The 21,525-nt window shown below is 36.2% G+C and overlaps 2 protein-coding genes across 2 annotated transcripts; both read left to right on the top strand.

The window, feature by feature from the left end:
* The first annotated feature begins 2,637 nt into the window (after positions 1-2,637).
* Positions 2,638-6,388, top strand: LOC125862774 (subtilisin-like protease SBT1.1). The gene is made up of 2 exons (XM_049542902.1): positions 2,638-2,766; positions 3,820-6,388. Exon 2 carries the CDS (start codon positions 3,825-3,827, stop codon positions 6,120-6,122), a length of 2,298 nt encoding a protein of 765 aa, XP_049398859.1. The 5' UTR covers positions 2,638-2,766; positions 3,820-3,824; the 3' UTR covers positions 6,123-6,388.
* A 1,543-nt stretch (positions 6,389-7,931) lies between these two features.
* LOC125862752 (phospholipase D gamma 1-like) lies at positions 7,932-21,498 on the top strand. The gene is made up of 10 exons (XM_049542892.1): positions 7,932-10,243; positions 12,765-12,881; positions 13,389-13,583; positions 14,689-14,937; positions 15,034-15,102; positions 15,434-15,581; positions 19,712-19,860; positions 20,020-20,187; positions 20,469-20,666; positions 20,873-21,498. Exons 1-10 carry the CDS (start codon positions 8,519-8,521, stop codon positions 21,164-21,166), a joined length of 3,312 nt encoding a protein of 1,103 aa, XP_049398849.1. The 5' UTR covers positions 7,932-8,518; the 3' UTR covers positions 21,167-21,498.
* The last annotated feature ends 27 nt before the right edge of the window (positions 21,499-21,525 follow it).

The raw sequence follows: 21,525 nt of genomic DNA on the forward strand, positions 1-21,525 counted from the left end.
CTATTAAGGAGTTTCAGAGAGCTATTGATTTGAAACCTGGCCATGTTGATGCCTTGTACAATTTAGGTGGACTTTACATGGATATGGGTAGATATCAGCGTGCTTCAGAGATGTACACTAGGGTACTAAGTGTTTGGCCGAATCACTGGAGAGCACAGCTCAATAAGGCTGTGGCTTTATTGGGGGCTGGGGAAACTGAGGAAGCTCAGAAAGCTTTGAAAGAAGCTCTGAAGATGACGAACAGAGTGGAATTGCATGATGCAGTAGCACATTTGAAACAACTTCAGAAAAAGAAGTTAAAGGGGAATGGTGGTGGCAATGGGGAGGAGACCTTTATCATTATTGAACCCTCTAAGTTTAAGTCCGTGGGTGAGAAAACCACATTGAGAGCAGATTTTGGTGTTTTAATTAGGATTTAATTAGGATCCTTTTAGAGGAAATTGGGTGGGTATTGGGTTATGGGGCGGAAAGTTGGGTTATGAGTTAAAAAAAAGGGTCAAACGGGTAGTTCAATAAGATTAAGACACGTGTAAGAAATTAGGGGTCCGTTAGTGAGAGGGATATATATGTACCTATAATTGGACGGCAGGGGTTTATGTGGACGCAAAGTATAACGGAGGGCATACACATACCATTTGTTAAAGTTCGGGGTAAATCCGTCCCTTTTCCCTTTATTTTTTTACCGACACAAAGAGGCAACACGGTTTGTTGCTTGCTTGCTGTTCACCATATATATATATATATATATATATATAAAATGAAATCTTGAAATTAAAGTACCATTTATTACACACAGAAGATATTAGTAAAATACAATTCAAGCAACAGAGGTCAACAATAACTATACAGATTTTCAGCCGTATTATTGGTTACAAGTAAGAATGCAAGTTATTGGGAGCTGACCAAAACCTAACATTTAATGTTTTTGCCACCACACATGATTGATTATATCTTACATTTTTGGTTGGTCACAACACAAGAAAAAAAAACAATCGACAAAGATTGTGGTGGAGTGGTAAGTACTCATTCATTTTTAATTAGAAGTCTCAAGTTCGAATCTCCTAACTACGGAGTCATTTTTGTTAGAAAGCTAACACAAATTTAAATTTAATCGAACTTTAATGTGAATACCTAATATTACTGAGCTGGAAAAGAAGAGAAAAAAGGAAACAGCAACACCACTAAGTCAAACATATAATACAGTTACGAAACAGCAATTAGATTGCTACATTTATGAGGGACGTCACCGAATGTCTTTCCGGCAACTAATCTTTTATCTTTAAGCAAAAATATTATATGTATTAACCCATTTTCAAGATAGGAGTGGAGCCAATATTTTTAATTTATAAATTAAAATTCACAATTATTTTTTTCGTATTATACATAAAATAGATTATGCATACATATCAAAGTTTTTTCAACTTAATTTAAGGATTGAACCAAAAATATTATGTTCGGTAGGACTCATAACTACAATTAGGGGTGTTTACGGTTTGGATAAAAATCGATCCAAATCGAAAAACTGAACCAAACTGATTAAATAAACTGATTTTTATTTGGGTTAGGTGTGGTTCGGTTTTAGATTTTTAAAAATCGATAGTATATGGGTTGGTTATGGTTTTGATCGTAAAAACCCGAAGAAATAACCAAATCGAACCGACAAATTATATACATATATATTATTAATATACATACATAATATATTATTTTTATAAACAATTTTAAAGATTGTTTTATCAAAATTTATTTATAATTTACTTATGAAGGAAAAAATGTCCAAGGTGAGGATATTTATCTTATTGGTTTTATGTATATGAGTGTGTCTATAACAATTCTTTATAAGATTGAAAATATCACTTTCTCTTTCTTCTAGGCCAAAACAATGAATTTTGAAGCTTTAGTCCGAGTAAATTCAATGATTGAAAATTCTGTAATGTCAGTCATTCTAACTATTTTCATCTTAAATGGATTGTTGTCACTTTTTTCATGTTTTGAGTGAATTATTTCTTTTATTTTTGTCTATGGTTAATAACCGAATAACCAAACCGAACCAAAACCGATAACAACCAAACCGAAAAATATATACTATATTTGATTTGGTTTAATTTTGATAATTTAAAAACCAATTAAGTTGGTTTGGTTTTGGTTTTGATTTTAACCAATAACCGATCCAAACTGACCCGTGAACACCCCTAACTACAATGGTAGTTCTGATCCTGATTCAAGATAGTACCATATCCTAGTTTATGTACACTTTCCTTTTAATTTATTTATTTGATTTTGACTTGACACGAAGTTTAAAAATATGACTTTTTTTTAAAAAAAATTCTTGTCTAAATATATGTACAAGAATCTAAAAAGATAATAATATGAACAACATGAAGCTAAGTAACTTTTTTTTTCTTTGGTGGGGTCTAATTATTTAACAATTATATTTAGTATCACCATTTTTAAGTGACCCAATGAATAAGAAATACAACTTCTTTGAACAATGATTGCACAAAAGTATTTTTATATATATAGCACTATAGAAGTTCCTAAAAGCCAGCATTATTCCATCATATCTCTATTTCCTCTCAATTGTTTAAGCTGTTTTTCCACTTTTTTTTTTTTTTTTTTAAGTTTGCTTTTAATAATATTTTTCTTTATTGCTAACTAGCAAAAATAAAGTGCCATAATTTGTCACACTCTTTCCCTTGGCCTATTTAAATTCTCCATCAACCTTTATCATTCCTCAGTACTTGAGCTGAATATCCCAAAACAAAGGTATGTTTTCTCCTTATATTCATGTTTACAACACCATGCACATTATAACATTCCAATACATGTACACAAGTACTAGTGGCGGATTGAGAATTTAAAGTCAGTCGATTCTATTTCTTTTTTATGTACATGTTTTTATATCTTTTTCTTAGGCAGTACACATGTAATTAAGCTTGTCGTGTCTACTCCAGATTCGCTATGGCACACAACTTAATTATTAGGTAGACAGACCTTTTAGGTAGAAATTAAATACATGTACCAGTTTCCTTTATGCTCTAAATATACGTGATATATAAGATATTTCACGTCTAAATAGTACAAGTTAGTTTTGCTTTAATAGCTTCACATTTTCAACCTTAATTAGATGTAGTGGTTTGTGGTTGAAGTTATTGCTTCACGAGTATGGCTTCAATTTAGGGGTGGGCATAAGTACCGGAAAAATAAAAAACCGGACCGAACCGAACTAATTCGGTTCTTCGAAAGTTTGATTCTTCGATTTTATTTGGTGTAAGGGTCTTGAAACTTTGATGAACCAAATTTTTAGTAATTTAATTTTTTTTAAAAAATAAAAATAGTATACTAGTATATTTTTTTTGACATTCAGATGGTAATGTCATTGTCTTGTCACTTTTAGAGTGCATTAGTTTTAGCTTTTGCTCACAAGAAGTGACTGCAATTCAAAGTACTCTGTTCATGTAATTAAATCCTACAAGTATGAATGCTTTTGTTTTTGTACGGAGTATTTAATATTTTCTCATAATCAGAGACGGAGCTAGGTGGGGGGTTCGGATGAACCCACTAGCTTTTCCGTAGACCCTGTATATATATTAAAAAATTAAATAAATATATATGTATATTAACTTGTGAACCTTCTAACAAAATTGAGTGAAAATGCCGTTTACACTAGTTATGTGGGTTCAAACCCCACTATCAATCTTTTGTCCTAAAATTTAGAACCCCAAACTCCTCCGCCTCTATTCAAAACATATTATAAATGAAGTGTTGTATGTATGAACTTTTCTCATATTTTTCTAATTTTGTCCCCTGTTTGGCCAGTGAAGATGAACTTCAGAAACTGCATGTTTTTGTTAGCATGTACAGTTTCAGTGATTTCATCTACTTTAGCAGAACAAGACATATATGTTGTTCATATGGACAAGACCAAAGTCAGATCATTAGACAGTAATCTTGGGATTTCCAAAAGATGGTATGAAGATATTATTAGTTCTATATCTGCCGATGATAGTGAAGAGGAACAAGAAGAAAAGCCTCCTCAGCTTCTCTATGTATATGAAAAATCCATTTCTGGTTTTTCGGCGAAACTCTCCAAGAAACAACTTGAATCACTAAAACAAGTTGATGGATTCCTTACAGCTGTGCCAGATGAAATGCTAAGCCTACACACAACTCATTCACCTCAGTTTCTTGGGCTGAAAAGTGGCAGAGGACTTTGGAGTGGTCCAAATTTGACCTCTGATGTGATCGTTGGGGTGATCGATACTGGAATTTGGCCTGAACATGTAAGTTTCCATGATTCTGGCATGCCACCGGTGCCTTCTCGTTGGAAAGGCAAATGTGAAGCTGGAACAAAATTTGCTCCATCAAATTGTAATAGGAAGATTATTGGTGCAAGGATTTTTCCCAAAGGATATGAAGCTGCTGCAGGGAAAATCAATGAAAAAGAGGATTATAGATCACCGCGAGACTCACAAGGACACGGAACACATACTGCTTCAACAGCAGCTGGAAATCTTGTCAATGGTGCCAACCTTTTTGGTTTGGCTAAAGGCTTGGCTGGTGGTATGAGCTATGGATCAAGAATTGCAGTTTACAAAGCTTGTTTCAAGTTAGGCTGCTCAAGCTCTGATGTTTTAGCAGCTATTGATCAAGCTGTTATTGATGGGGTGGATGTATTGTCACTTTCTTTAGGAGGCTTGCCAAAGCCATTTTATGTAGATAATATAGCTATTGCTGCATTTGGTGCAGTCCAACATGGGGTCTTTGTTTCATGTTCTGCAGGAAACTCAGGGCCTTTGAATTCAAGTGTTGGCAATGCAGCACCATGGATTATGACTGTTGCTGCAAGCTCGTTGGACCGCAGCTTTCCAACTACTGTCAAGCTCGGAGATGGACATGTTTTTAAAGGGGCTTCATTGTACACAGGCAAGCCTACAATGCAATTGCCACTTGTTTATGGAAGAACAGCAGGTGGGGAAGGAGCTCGATTTTGCACCAATGGGACACTATCTTCAAGATTAGTCAAAGGCAAGATTGTTGTCTGTGAGAAAGGAATCAATGCCAGAGCTGAAAAGGGAGAGCAAGTGAAAATAGCTGGTGGAGCTGGAATGATTATGGTAAATAGAGTTGACGAGGGCGATGAACTTTATGCCGATGCTCATGTCCTGCCTGCCACATCCTTGGGAGCTTCAGCTGGCATTACTATCAAGAATTACATTAACTTGACAAAAACTGCCACAGCTTCAATCAAATTCGAGGGGACAGTTTATGGCAATCGCGCACCTATAGTGGCTGCCTTTTCCTCTAGAGGACCTAGTGCAGCTGGACCGGATATTATCAAGCCGGATGTTACTGCTCCAGGTGTGGACATATTAGCTGCCTGGCCTCCAAATATCAGCCCATCAATGCTAAAGAGCGATAAGAGAAGCGTGCAATTCAACATTCTTTCTGGCACTTCCATGTCTTGCCCTCATGTCAGTGGACTAGCTGCATTGCTTAAATCTGTCCATAGAGATTGGTCACCAGCAGCAATCAAGTCAGCACTAATGACAACTGCTTATACCCTTGACAAAGAAAGAACTCCAATTGCAGATGCTGTTTCCGAGACTTCAATATCAGCTACACCATTCGTCTTTGGCTCAGGACATGTTGATCCTGAAAGGGCTTCTGATCCAGGCCTTATCTACGATATCTCAACCGAAGATTACCTACATTATATCTGTAGCCTAAACTACAACTCTTCCCAAATAGCCCTTTTGTTGAGAGAAAATTATACTTGTCCTAGTCATTCATTTCAGTCACTTGGTGATCTAAACTACCCTTCTTTCGCTGTACTTTTCGACAGCAACAAACAACATCTGATCCAGACATTTAAAAGAACTGTGACAAATGTTGGGACCCCCAGGAGTACTTACAGTGTACAAGTGAAGACACCTTATGGAGTATCAGTCACTGTGAAGCCAAAAATTCTGAAATTTCAGAAAAAAGGTCAGAAACTGAGATACAAAGTGAGGTTTGTTACAAGGGGAAAAAGGAGTCCTGGTGATTCAACATTTGGTTCACTGACTTGGATTTCAAGAACACATATAGTTAGAAGTCCCATTGCTGTCACTTGGCAGTAACTCAAAGGGGTAAGTAAATTTGATGACAGCATCCAATTCTTGAAACTGTCAATGTATTCTTCTGAATAAACTAACTATAGTATAATCAAATACTGTATTGCAGTTTCAAAGAAAAAGAAAAAAGTTAACCTTATTGGCCAAAGGAGGAGCCTAACACTCTGAAACATTCAAGGGATTTTCTTTCTTCTATTTGTGACATTTGAACTATTTCCCTATAGGGTCACTCGATCTTATCTAAGTATCACGAAAGTTGCTAAACTATTTTTTGTCAATAAAATGATTCAATTTTACCTTGAGTAGACATTTGGTCCGTGATAGAAATGGAACTTGCTTAAACTTTGTTGTTCTCCATATTTTTCCTAACCATTGTTATCGACACTACTATTAGCTATAACCATTAGTCACCACAATGATCAATCATCCAACATCAACCATCACCACCGCCACTAACTACCAAAAACCATAACTAACAATTGTATAAATTATTTTTCTATACTTTGTTGATATTATTAGATTGCTAAGTGACGAGAGGGAGTTGTTCGAATGGTAAGCACCCCTCACTTCCAACCCGAAGGTTGCGAGTTCGAGTCACCAAGGGAGCAAAAGGGGTGGGAGCTCCTAGGGAGGGTAAAAAATAAAAAAAATTAGATTGCTAAGTATTTTATTTGAGTTTATATTTATTAATTTTAATATAGACAAATTTCTATATTCAGATGAGAAAATGAACTAAAATGAATGTTATTACATTAGTTATTCTTCAAATTTTAGTATTATTTCTGAATAATCATATGTATATTTAAATTCAAACTTTTTAATCATTACAAAGAAAATGCAGGCCTAATACACTTCGATTTGGCTTTTACAACTTATCATATTGACCGTTGATTAGCCTAAAATAAAGAAAAGCCCACAAATTCATAAAGTATGTTACCATTACACCACTTAGTTAATTTTTAAATAATTTTAGAACCAAAAGTAAGAGCTAAAAGTCTAAAATTGGTTGAACTCATCAACAGTTAGATAATCTAACTTGTTTAATACTCTAATTAAAAACTAAAAATACAATAATCAATTAAATTAAGTGGTTTACCAGATACTTGAACAAGTGACGCCATCACAAGACAAATCTAAAGATTTTATAATGTGACAAAATTAAACTCAATACAAAATTCTCATACTTTGATTTTTTAATCGGTATAAATTTGTTATTTAATTTGATTTTAAGTGATATTTAAGTTATTTAATTTTGAGTATTTACAAATAGATATTCAAATAGAGTATGAAATTGAAAAAAATAAACACACGGGTTCTACGCGACATACATGCATAACGTCACGTAGGACACGTATATCTATTTATTACTCCTTTCGTTTCTTTTTACTTGTCAAATTTTGACTTGACACACCTATTGAGAAAATAATGATTAATATAGTGAGTTTAACATTTTATCATTATTAATTGATAAGAGTCCCAAATATATTTATTCAGTACATTTTTCAAAAACATTAACTCAATGTTAATAAATTGAAATATAATAAAAAAATATTTTTTCTTAATTTGTCAAAAATGATAAGTATAAAGAGAAATCAAATTAGGAAATATTTGACAAGTAAATATAGATAGAAGAATTATTTAACTATATACAAATTTAAGTGTTTACTTATGCGCATATCAAAAATTAGAGAACCATATATAGGTAAGTTGAATCGAAATTAAATGACTTTTATTATGCCTTTTTAATGTTATTATTTGTAATTTCTTATATCCTTGTATGAAACTGCCAGCAATGACGCTGTTAAGTGAATTGAAATGTGCAAAGTAGCAGAAAAAGTCTCTCACCGTCAAAGAACCTTTCGGACTCTGTCAAGATAACGGCACCCACCCTGAATCCCTGTCATTCTTCAATATCGCCGAAACACCTTACATACACGCACAAATTCGCCATTTTTGTGGCACAAAGTTCAATTGCTGTCCTTTTTGGGAATCTTCTCCTTCTCACCTGATCCTGTTATTCTCTGTGATCTTTTTCTTTTAAGTAATTACTCATAAGGTACTTTCTTTTCTTGATCTTTTGCGTTTCATTGCTGAATTAGCTTCTAGTTTTTCTTTCACATCATGAATATATTTCAAGATTCAAGGACCCCATTTGATGAAATCGATTTCTTCACATGATCAATTTTATGCATTTCGTCTAGAACATCTATCTTTCGCAATCCCCTCTTCCTAAAGGGACAAGGAAGTTTGTTTAAGCCTTGTTTCTTGTAATGGTGTTAATTTGGGTAAAATTCAGGATCTTACAGACCCTCTTGTTTCTTGATTCATTGGTTAGGTTTGATCAGTTTGTATGTTAGTGTACACCAAAGAACAAGAATAGTGCAACCTGGTAGTGTGTACTGATGGACAATTATAACAATTCTTCACATTCATACCCATATAACACTGGTTATGGGTACCCTCCACCACCTTCAAATCAACCATACCCCCCTCCCAGTTCTGGTGCTTATCCTCCACCAGGTTCTGGTGCATATCCCCCACCAGGTTCTGGTGCATATCCTCCGCAAGGTTCTGGTGCATATCCCTATCCACATCAATCCCCTCAATATCCTCCCCCTTACAACACACAACATTCTGGTCATTATAACTATCATCCCTATCCATCAGCTCCATCAGCACCTCCAGCGCCCACTCTCCATCACTCCAGTTCTTTCGACTATGGTTACCCTTCGCCATCACCTGGTGCCTCTCCTCCCTATCCACCCCATGCATATCCACCTCCCCCAACATCTGCTGTGCCTACTACTGAACATCAAGGCGGTTACCAATATGCTTCACCTCAGCATTATCAACATTCCTGGCCAGAAAGGCCTTTGGAGAGCCAACCGTCCAAAGTTCATGACTCTCTCCAGCGCCAGGATAGTGTTTCATCTATTAGTAGTTCTGGGGCAAGCTATGATTATTGTAAAGATGACTCCTCCACCCGCCCTTCAGCTTATCCACCAATACATGATCTCGTTGCAAATATGAATTTGTCTGAAAATCACCCTTCACATTCTTCTCCTCCTGCCCCGGCATCAGCATCAGTTCCTAGTTCCCCTGCAACTTATCACTTGGGGCCGAACCCTGTTTCCGCAAAGTACAATGCTCAAGGGAATATTTATGGACAGCCAAATTCATCCTTTTCAAGGTGGGAAGCTGAGTCAGCAAAACCAACCTATCCAACTTCATGTGCTGAACCACAGAGTACTCAAGCTATGCAGGTTGTGCCATTCATGCCTTCTAAAACCTCTTTAAAAGTTTTGCTCTTACATGGAAATCTGGAAATTTGGGTATACGAAGCAAAAAATCTCCCAAACATGGACATGTTCCACAAAACCATTGGGGATATGTTTGGGCAAATGAGTAATAAGATCACAAGTGATCCATACGTCTCAATTAATGTAGCTGATGCAACGATTGGCCGGACTTATGTCATAAACAATAACGAAAATCCCGTGTGGATGCAACATTTTAATGTCCCTGTTGCACACTATGCAGCAGAAGTACAATTTCTTGTCAAGGATGATGATATTGTAGGTTCTCAGCTTATGGGGACAGTGGCTGTCCCGCTAGAACAGATATATGGAGGGGGTAAAGTAGAGGGGCTCTTTCCTATCCTGAACAGTAGTGGAAGACCTTGCAAGGCTGGAGCAGTTTTGAGGATATCAGTCCAATATTATCCAATGGATAAATTAAGTATTTACCATCATGGAGTTGGTGCTGGTCCTGAGTATTATGGGGTTCCTGGAACTTATTTTCCACTGCGGATGGGTGGAACAGTTACTCTGTATCAAGATGCTCATGTGCCTGATGGATGCCTTCCAAATGTGATGCTTGACTATGGAATGCAATATGTACATGGGAAGTGTTGGCGTGACATCTTTGACGCCATACGCCAAGCCCGACGGTTGATCTACATTACAGGTTGGTCAGTATGGCACAAAGTCAAACTTGTTCGAGATGATGCTTCTGTTGAAGGTTACACTCTAGGGGATCTTTTAAAGTTAAAGTCACAAGAAGGTGTTAGAGTGCTGCTTCTAATATGGGATGACCCTACATCAAGAAGCATCCTTGGCTATAAAACGGTAAATGATAACATAATTATTTTGAACTTCTGGCTTTTTTATGTGCATAAAATTAATACTCAAGCATCATCTAAATATTAGATTAAATTTCAGTGTCTTAGGTTGTTATCAACAACATGCCTCAGATATAGGTTTGTTTATATTCCTGTTCCAAACAATCATTTAAAATGTCTGGAGAAAAGATTATGTGAAATTGTACATGTATCCTATACACACACCATCTGCTTATATGCTGTTAGTTACTCAACAACCCTTCTACTCAGAATTTTAACCATTAATCAGTTATGTGAGAAATATAAGAAAAGAATATTATTGAATTGTTGTTATGTCTACATTATTACATTGAGACTCTATTTATAGACCCTAGAATACAATCCTTTACCAAGTAGGATACTATTTAGTATTCCTATTTCTATTTCTATTCCTATTCCTATTCTAATAGGATTGTATAAACCTATTCCTATTCTTATAGGATTGTATAAACCTATTCCTATTCTAATAGGATTGTATAAACCTATTCATATTCTAACAGGATTGTATAAACCTATTCATATTCTAACACTCCCCCTCAAGCTAGTGCATACAATTCATGTACCTAGCTTGTTACAAATGTAATTAACACGAGGACCGATGAGGGGCTTGGTGAGATATCTGCAAGTTGATCACTCGACTTCACAAAATTGACAATAAATTTCAATGTGCTTGATCTTCTCATGAAATACTGAATTTGATGCATAATGCCGATAAAACACAGAGTGATAAAATTACAGTGTTGGAACTTCCCAAACCAAGCTTGCAAAGACTGTTTCAGACCATAGAGTGACTTACGTAATCAACATACAAGGCTACTAAACTCCCCCTGAGCAACAACATTAGGTGGTTGCTCCATATAGACTTCTTCACAATGCAGCGAACATTGTAAGTGCTCAAAATCTAGTATAAAGTACATGGTTCATGTTGGAATCAATAGACAGTCGATATTAAACAAGTCACCGAAAAAACTGGCCAGAACATGCTCATATGCCGGAGTATTAGATTTGATGGCTAAAAGTAGTCACAATCTAAGAAATAAAATTATATGGGTAGGGTCAGAATGATGTCACAACCCAACTAGAAAATAGAAATAATATAGGATAGTTCGAATTGATGGAACGACCCTATTGAAAAAGAGAAATAATATGGGTAGGGTTGGAATGATGGCACAACCCTACGCAAATCAGATTTGAGGAGTCACCGGAAAGACGAATGGAACTATGCAAATCAAATCTGAGAAGTCACTGAAAAGACACATGATGCTATGCAACTCAGATATGAGAAAATAGTTCGGAAAAATCCACGGTACTACACAAATTAAATATGAAAAGTAGTCCGGATAGATGCACGGTGCTACGCAAATTAGATATGCAAAAAAAAAGGTAGTCACCGGAAGGATGTCACGATGCTACAAAATTATATATGAAAAAGTAGTCACTGGAATGATGACACAGTGCTACACAAAAAAGTAGACACCAGAATGATGGCACGGTGCTACAAAAATTAAATATGAAAAAGTAGTCACCGGAATGATGGCACGGTGCTACACAAATTAGATATAAGAAAGTAGTCACCGGAATGATGGCACAGTGCTACACAAATTAGATATAAGAAAGTAGTTACCGGAATGATGGCACGGCGCTACACAAATTAGATGTGAGAAAATAGTCACCAGATAGATACACGGTGACCCAACTTTTGCTAACATAATCATTGGCCAGACGGGCAGCATATATGGGTGCCACCCGCCGGCAGCGGAAGCTCTTTAATTCTTTACCAAGTTCGTAGAGGCTTTGATACCATGTGAGAAATATAAGAAAAGAATATTATTGAATTGTTGTTATGTCTACATTATTACATTGAGACTCTATTTATAGACCCTAGAATACAATCCTTTACCAAGTAGGATACTATTTAGTATTCCTATTTCTATTTCTATTCCTATTCCTATTCTAATAGGATTGTATAAACCTATTCCTATTCTTATAGGATTGTATAAACCTATTCCTATTCTAATAGGATTGTATAAACCTATTCCTATTCTAATAGGATTGTATAAACCTATTCATATTCTAACAAGTTAATAGACCATTATATACATTCATAGACAATTTATTAATAAAGTAAATCAGAAGCCTGCTTTAAGTTAATGTTCTGTGACTGCCAAGTCAAATTACAGTCAAGGGCAAGTTTATCTTTTTTCAGCCTGTAAAACTAGTGCATCAACTAAGACAATTGGAAAGAATCCATGTCCTGGACGTGCAAGGTAGATTGTGATTCTGTTATACTTACAGCCTATGCATATCTTGATATCCATTTATTTCAGTAAGATTATTTGATGATCGACTTCTATTTTAGCATTTTTCAGCAATGCTAATAGGTGGTGGCACTCTAACCAATTTCTGTTTTTATCTTGTTGTTATTTGCTGTAGATTGTCCCCAAAGGCGTCATTAATTGTAGTTTCTAATGCTTAACTTTGAGCTGCAGGATGGTGTTATGGCAACCCATGATGAAGAGACTCGCAGTTTTTTCAAGCATTCTTCTGTGAAAGTGCTGCTTTGTCCTCGAGTAGCAGGGAAGCGCCACAGTTGGGTCAAGCAGAGGGTAAGTTAGATTTTGACATTTCTTTCCATGGTTCTTTGTGTGGTAAGTTATATGAGACCAGTAATCAAAAAGATTTACTTGAGATCAGTAGCCCTGCAGGAATTCTAGTTTAGAATTATTGCCACATTGAGCATCATGAACTGTTTTAATACATCTAGAAATGTTTATACTTGCATATTTGTTTTTGAATTAGCTTCCTTGTTCAGTGGATGGATAACTTCCTTTTTCCATACTGTTTTTACTGAGCTTCTTTGCTGGCATGTTCTGGTACCAATCATTGAAGGTGTGCCCCGAGTCCCTTATCATGTGGATAGAACAATTTTGTTTGATATTATTTTTGTATGACATGCCTCTTCCCAGTATATTAAAAGAGTTGAAAACTTTTGCTCGATACCACTAAGGTACATTTGATGATGTCTGATGCTGTTATATTGCTGGACTACTTCAATTAAGTTAATTATCTTAAATACTCCATAAGACTAATCTTTTGTGAGTTTTGGTCTGCAGGAAGTTGGAGTAATTTATACACATCATCAGAAAACTGTGATAATGGATGCTGATGCCGGCAACAATCGAAGAAAAATCATAGCATTTGTTGGAGGACTTGACTTGTGTGATGGGAGATATGATACTCCGGAGCATCCTTTATTTCGAACATTAAAGACAGTGCACTCTGAGGACTATCATAACCCTACTTATGCTGTAACTTATCATCCTTAATATCCTTTTGCTTGTTTTCAGAGACATTCATTGCCGTTGTTAATTTTCTGATTTTCCACTGCATATTCGAGTTATATGAACAAGTATGACAATCTTCGCAATGAGTTTTTCTTGGGTACTTGCAAGTTCTAAATATATAGGATTTGTCAGTAATACGGACAGTACAAAACTTGCTTATTTTTTAATTCTTTAGGATTCTCTTACCCCAAGGTATCAATACCTTTCTTCAATATCTCTGAGCTTGACCAACCCTAGCTATTGTAGAAATAATGGGTGTACATATCTACAATAGTTGGAGTATTTTTTTTGTGTGTGAAACTGAAGCAGTTTAGGTTTTCAGCTAGTGAATCTCGTCTTCTTTAAAAGCTTATTTAGTATAAGAACTGTTATATATTATGATAATGACCATACATCAGGTTATTGTCATTTGTGGTTCCTGTACCAAGCCATCTAGTTGAAAATCTCTTCCTGATTTCGAAATGAAAATCATTGTTCCCCTATTTTGATGTCCCTGTTCAACAAGTTAAATGAGAACCATTTTTTTCACTGGAGTAATATAAGATCTGACTCTTCGTCCTTATTTCCAAATAATAATAGAAATACGTTTTCGACTACTATCTTAATGACCATGTCTGGTCAAAGTACGGTCTAGCATTTAGAAAATTGAAGACTGTGATTTAGACCAGTACTGTTAAAAGCTTGTACCATTTTCAACCTTAAGATCAGATTAAAAATTTTGGCCAAACGAAGAGAATGAGACTTATCTTTCTACATCTTCCTCTGTTGACATTCAGTTTCTTGCCTTAGTACTTATCCTTAGTCTATATAATTCAATTTTGCACCAGGAGAAGATTTTACATACTGATCACTAGTGAACTGCATCAACTTAATTTGTTTTACTAGGCTTTACAATCACAAGTTGAAAAATGCATCTTCTGATGAAAACTTGTCTTATTACTTACCTTTCATTGTGTTTTTTTCCTTTTTGATATATTTCTTGGATGAAGAAGTTGTCTTCTCATCAATTACCCTTTCCCCCCTCAAGTAACATGTTTCTAAGATAGTAATCCATACCTGTACTTAACAGGGGAGTGTAGCTGGTTGTCCAAGAGAACCATGGCATGACTTGCACTCTAAAATTGATGGTCCAGCAGCATATGATGTTCTCACAAACTTTGAGGAGCGCTGGTTGAAGGCTTCAAAGCCTCGTGGCATTAGAAAGTTGAAGACGTCATTTGATGATGATTTGCTTCAAATTGGAAGAATGCCTGAAATTGTCGGTATTTCCGATGCTCCATCTGTGAGTAGTGATGACCCTAACAGTTGGCATGTACAGGTTGAGTGATTAACTTAATATCAACAGCTTAGAAGTTTAATTCGTGTGTTGTCTTTGATCTTAGAGTCATATATTCTTTTTTCAATCATTAAGCAGATATTTCGTTCAATTGACTCGAACTCGGTCAAAGGCTTTCCAAAGGATCCTAAAGAAGCTACAATGAAGGTGAGAAAGATAGATGGAAGGATTGTTTGTGTGCACCAAAACATATACTCCTTCTATCCCAATTTATGAGATGCATTTTCTTTTTTAGTCTATCCGAAAAAATGATACCATTCTATATTAGAAACAATTTAACTTGAAACTTCCATTTTTCCCTTAATGAGGTAATTTGTACCCACACAAATATTTATGGCTTGTTTTAGACCACAAGTTCCAAAAGTATTTCTTTCTTAAACTTGGTGCATAGTCAAAGTGCATCACATAAGATGGGACGGAGGGAGTACTTATTTACTAATTTAAAGTAAACTCGTTTTTTTCCCATCTTTTTTTGCAGAACTTGGTGTGTGGTAAAAATGTACTTATTGACATGAGCATACACACAGCATATGTGAAGGCTATTCGTGCTGCACAACACTTCATTTACATCGAAAATCAATATTTCATTGGTTCTTCATACAACTGGACTCAACATAAAGATGTTGGTGAGAAGCTGTTTTTATGCTGTGTATAAATATTTGCCAATTTCTGAATACATCGAAAAAGCAAATCCATTATTGTCATTTGCTACTTACTATAGAAAAGCCGTCGGAGTAGATTTAAAAATTTATTATTCATGCTCAGCGGAGGCAAAAAACATTAGGTGAATTCTTCTCATATGTTCCAACCCTTGGTTGGCAAAGTTTGTCGGTGCCTGTGCTAGTGGGAAGTAGGCACCCGATAGAATAGTTGAGCTATGCTCAAGCTGGCCTGGACACCACCGTTATCATGAAAAGATAAAAAATACTATTCGTGGCCTATTTGCATCTCTGAGTAGATACTCCTACTTTGTCACAATAACTTTATGGTACCTTTACATCCTTGTTACCTACTAATGGATCCAATGTCAAGCTCATTCCTGAGTTTCAAGTCCAATCAACTGCATATGCAGAGGATTCTTTGGGAGGACAGCTCACTATGTGGGAGACAGTGGGTCTTTGGCACACTGCAAGGATAGTGAAGGAACTAGCTGGAGATATAAGAGTTTTGGCAACAAATAATGGTTGGGTTCGTGCATAGGTTCTGCAAGTTTTTGTCTTTTTTTTTTAAACTGGTAACCTTACTCTATATATCCACAGGTATACTACAACCAAAAGTGAGTTGCCCTTCAAAAGTATTACAATCTATCAAAGCTCAAAACTATATCTGTTGCCTGCAAATAATCTAGAACATCAAAGATGTCTTCTGTTTGAGTTAATAAACTATGTTTACACCAAAAGTAAAATAGAACTAAACACTTCAGAAGTTTTTGTCTGATGTTGCAGGCAAACAAGTATGGATAGTAAATTCTGATGCGTCTAACTGTTTGTATTTGCTAGTTCTCTCTTTTTGATAGTTGATTTAGATCCACTAAAGATTACTTGTGGAGAGACCTGCATGAATCACGTAAATAACTTACGTCCTTGGGTTTTGACATAACCAGCTTTAGGTTATGGCTAATATATCATCTTCTTCCTAATCCTTTTGTATGCTTGTCTTCTTTATTATGTTGGGCTTGGAAGGGTTGGAAATGAAAAAAAATTCTTATACTTGTGAGATTAGATCTGATAGATTAACATGTTAAAAAGAATTTCAGGCTTCCCCTTATCTAACTGAAAGTCACACATAAGGATATAACTTAGCATTTGAGACTTAAACCAAAGCATTTGTGGGGTGCATTGGGTGATGCCACAAAATATTGGAGGTGTCGTGTAATGCTGGCAGACTAAAAAAATGAATAGAAGATGGATACAGATATGCAAAACGACTATTTAGTCAGAGAGGAATAAGAGATGCTTTGCAGATCAAAAACATAATTTTTTCCCCTAAAGAATATAGATGCCTACAGATTCCATACTTTTGGTGTAGGAGTTATATGATAGATAGTATGTCTCATTATTTTGATTTTCTTGACTTTGAGGGAGTGTAATTGTAACAAGCAATGTTGTAACTCCTTTTTGGAGTACCTCCTTGGTACTCTATTAGGGAAATTTATCTTTCCTATTGTTATTTTACCAATACACCTAGACCCAAGAGGGGGTAAATTGTGTCTTGCCCAATTTTTGCGAGTTAAACGTAAGTAAACTAGACACAAACAGAACGTGAAGTGTGGAAATTAAAGTGCACAAGTAGTTCTATGTGGAGAACTCCTTGCTCAAGGGAGTAATGAAACATGACCTACACTTGTAGGATTTACCTCAAAACATCATTGACTTCAGGAGCAGTTTTAGGTTACAATTCTATAATCAAAGGGACTATAAACTCTAGTACCTTTTTTTTTTGAACTGGTAACTTTTTGTATTCCTCAGCATTAAGGTATGTTGGCCACCTCCAAAAGATGATTACAAGAAAAGAAAATACAACAATACTTACAAAGATCCTATGAAGTCCACTAATTGAATCTCATCATCTATATCTTGTTCTTTACACCAAAAGCCTAGAGTAGTAATTACTTTCCATTTGATCTTCTGTATTGTACACTCCTTTCCTTAAAAAATTCTTTGATTCCTTTCCTTCCATACAGTCCATCAAATACATGCTGGAACTGTTCTTCAACATCTTTTCTAACTTCTACTGCCTCCCCTTTTGATCCAACAACTTAGGAGGTCAGAAGTGTGTTCTGGCATTCCAGTATTCATTGACTATGTTAGTAAACAGAGCCCACACCTGAGCAGTAACCTTACAGTGCATGAATAGGTGCTTGTTAGTCTCCAGAGCCTCTTCACAAAGGAGGCATCTAGATCCTAAGTTGATGCCTCTCTTCCTGCACTTCCTCTAAGTCCCCAATTGTATAGTCTGTTCACAGAAAACATCCCATCATTGTGATGTCTCCATGCTAATTTTTCTGGCTCTAGAGTAGTACCATGAAATCCACCGATCAAAGCTCAAGAACTCCACCACTCTATCAATCTCCCAGTCATTAATCAACCTTCTGAATACTAGGTTCCAACCTTGTGGAAACCACATCTCCTCTAATCTGCCATCAGGGTTTGTGCATATTGGGAAAAGACCAGGTCCCTTAGGATCCCATTGCCACACCCGTCATCTGTCCAGAACTCAGTTTTATCTCCTCTGCCCACAATAATCTTTGAGCTGCTTTTGAGAGCCATCCACAAGTTCCTGATGGTCCCCTACAATCAACCCAATTGTAGCAATCCATTTCAATACTATACTCCTAGTCTACTCTAGGAACGAATGAACTTCACAATTGATCATCTACAATAATACTTCTGAAAAGCAAAATAGGTTACAATTTAGAACCAAACACTCAAGCCTAACCAACTCAAGAACTAAACAACTTATTCTTCTGGAACAGGTTCTTTTGTTGAGTAGCTTGAATCAACACCTTCTTGCAATGACTGCTATTTATCAAGAGTAATAATTGTATTTGTGCGAAATAGAACTAGCCTCCAACAACCACAATATGGTGCTTTATATAGGAGTGAGGTTGGTCGAATTCTCTTATACTTTATTCTCCAAAACCAAAAGTATTTTGGTTAAGGAATCCAATCCTACTTGGACTTGGTTGCCTCATTTGCTTTGACCTTCACATGTTTTCTCCTATTTCTTAATTTCTTTCCTTTTGTGCAAATGTATCAACATTTTCACGAATTCCTTGATGCAACGTGTGTAGCCCATGAACCTAATTCTTCAAGAATCCAACTTGCAATAGGAATCGGCTTTGCAGCTTCTTATCAGCAGTCTTCTAAAAACTTTGTTCTTGCGATATCTACGTAGCATTCCTGGAATCCAGTTAACAACATAACCAATAACTCACTCCAAGAGACCTGGTTCTTTTGTAGTTGTTTGTTTATTTATCAAAACCAATTTAAGCTCCGCTCAACATATATATAAGGATATTACTTACTCCCTCTAACACACTTTCCTTTTTAGTCAACCCTTAAAAGAATGACACATTTCCTAATTTGACACATATTTAATGGCACTATCAACATTTTACCCATATTGGGTCCCACTTATTTGGCAAAAATTCCAAAAAAGATGTACTCTTCTATTTAAAAATTCATTTATTTTAAGGGTAGTTTTGGAATATCACTAAGTCTTTCCATATTTCTTTAACTCCATATCTAGTCAAACAACACCACATAAATTGGTACGAGGGGAGTAGCATTTTGAGCATAATCCTAAAAGACAGGGAAGTGAATATTTTCTGGAGAGATAACTCAGAAGGTATTTCAGTAATGAAAACAGGGTAAGAGGCATATTCCTTATTTTTTGGTGTGTGTGTGTTGGGTTGGGGTGGGGGGTGGGGGGTGGGGGTGGGTGTTGCAGTGTCAAGAGGGTAAGAGGCCTTGCATCATATGAACTAAGCGTGGTGTTTAAGTGGAGAAGCGCAGAGAGGCGGGCCTATTGTCCCCGAGTTTCGAAGGTTGCGGTTGGTCCTAAGAGTAGGACCCAGACGGATTTGTTGGTCATAAAGAAAAAGTGGTATTCCACTAGTCCAACACTAATGGTGCATCTTTATTTGGCAAAATGAGTCTGCCTTTTAACAGTTTTACATATCTTGGAAAGTAATATAGTTATCTTCTGGTAGTCAGCAATTCCAATATTTGAATTACCTGTGTGCTGCCTGCAGGTGCAAATAATCTGATTCCCATGGAAATTGCACTTAAAATAGCTGAAAAGATAAGAGCGCATGAGAGGTTTGCAGCATACATTGTCCTCCCAATGTGGCCAGAGGGTAATCCAACTGGGGCTGCTACACAGAGAATACTATATTGGCAGGTAAAGCTACTTAAAGTTCAAATTGCTTGAATTTGATGGTGAGGAATCGTGCCATACTAAGGAAGCTAGCATATGCATTCAGCTTATCGAATAATCAGCTGCTCTCAAATTATTACAAGTTGTGTTAGTGAAACCCCATGTCTCTATGTTGGTTTGCAGAACAAGACAATGCAAATGATGTATGAGACTATTTACAAGGCTTTAGAGGAGGTTGGGCTTCAGAATTCACACTCTCCGGAAGATTATTTGAACTTCTACTGTCTTGGTAACCGTGAGGCTGGTAAAGTTGAGGGAAATGAGAGTCCTAGCGCAGCAAACACTCCTCAGGTACTTGCAATGACCTCCATTATCCTAAATAAAGAATCTGAAAAATTCTATTTATGTCTTGACAGTTGGTCCACTTACCTATTTGTTGAAGTTTCTCTTTATTTTAATTTTATTAAAATTCTCTTTTCTTTTTCCTAATTGGCCATTGCAAGATGTTTTTTTTTTTTTTTGAAGTTACTAGCTCTCTGGCAAGTTTCCTCCTAAAACTGTGCCCTCGACCTGTCTTGCACTGCATACTATTGATCAGTGTCAGAGTTAATGATTTGAATATGTTGTTGCAGGCGTTCAGCCGAAAATCCCGTAGATTCATGATTTATGTTCATTCTAAAGGCATGATTGTGGATGATGAGTATGTGATATTGGGATCTGCAAACATCAACCAGCGCTCTCTGGAGGGCACTAGAGACACTGAGATCGCAATGGGAGCATATCAACCTCATCATACATGGGCAAGAAAACAGTCAACACCCTATGGACAGGTGATTAGCAAATTCAATATTTGTGCTGAATAATTTGGTTACATTATCATTCCAGGAAAAATATTACTTAAACATCATATGATACTTTTTTGATGTGTGTGCTAGCTAATATTGTATGTATTCTAGGAAGCTTAAAGACTTTTATTTTTTTTGTGTGTGTGTATCTGATCCGTTTACTGTCATTGGTGCAAATTTATCTTCCGCAGATTCATGGATATAGAATGTCTCTGTGGGCGGAGCATCTTGGAGTTGTTGAGGATTGCTTCAGACAGCCGGAGTCATTAGAATGTGTAAGACGGGTTAGGTCCATGGGTGAATATAACTGGAAGCAATTTGCATCTGATGAAGTAACAGAAATGAGAGGGCACCTCTTAAAATACCCCGTTGAAGTTGATCGCAAAGGCAAGGTGAAGAATCTTACGGGATGTGCAAATTTCCCAGATGTTGGTGGAAACATAATAGGATCATTCCTGGCAATTCAAGAAAATCTTACCATTTGATTTCCCTTTTTTTTTCCTCTCTTTATATCACCCGTTCAGATTTTTGAACCCAGAAAAAACTATACATCCCTGATTGGGGTATCTACAGCAGTTTTCAATCTATTCAATACAGTTAGCAGTTAGGCAGAGGAAGATGGTGATCGCGGTGAGTATAGTAGAAGTTGTACAGTTCGTTTTTTTAAATTTTTAGATGATTTTGAGAATCTGTACTAGCTACAATTTGTGAATTTTGGTCATAGATTGAACTATTAATCTGAGGAATTTTTAAAGCAACACTTATCATGCAAGAAGAGTTGTACTGACAGTTGATTAAAGTGATCATTAGCATTAGATTCCTGTGTGGCCAATAATGAACAATG

Source organism: Solanum stenotomum, chromosome 1 (assembly GCF_019186545.1).
Source record: "Solanum stenotomum isolate F172 chromosome 1, ASM1918654v1, whole genome shotgun sequence".
NCBI lineage: Eukaryota > Viridiplantae > Streptophyta > Magnoliopsida > Solanales > Solanaceae > Solanum > Solanum stenotomum.

Excerpts from the sequence above, each read along its gene's own strand:
- LOC125862774 (XM_049542902.1), top strand. The coding sequence starts at position 3,825 with ATGAACTTCAGAAACTGCATGTTTTTGTTAGCATGTACAGTTTCAGTG.
- LOC125862752 (XM_049542892.1), top strand. The coding sequence starts at position 8,519 with ATGGACAATTATAACAATTCTTCACATTCATACCCATATAACACTGGT. Across the intron at positions 15,582-19,711 it reads GACTCAACATAAAGATGTTG|GTGCAAATAATCTGATTCCC; the intron begins GTGAGAAGCTGT and ends TGCTGCCTGCAG. Across the intron at positions 20,188-20,468 it reads GCGCAGCAAACACTCCTCAG|GCGTTCAGCCGAAAATCCCG; the intron begins GTACTTGCAATG and ends ATGTTGTTGCAG.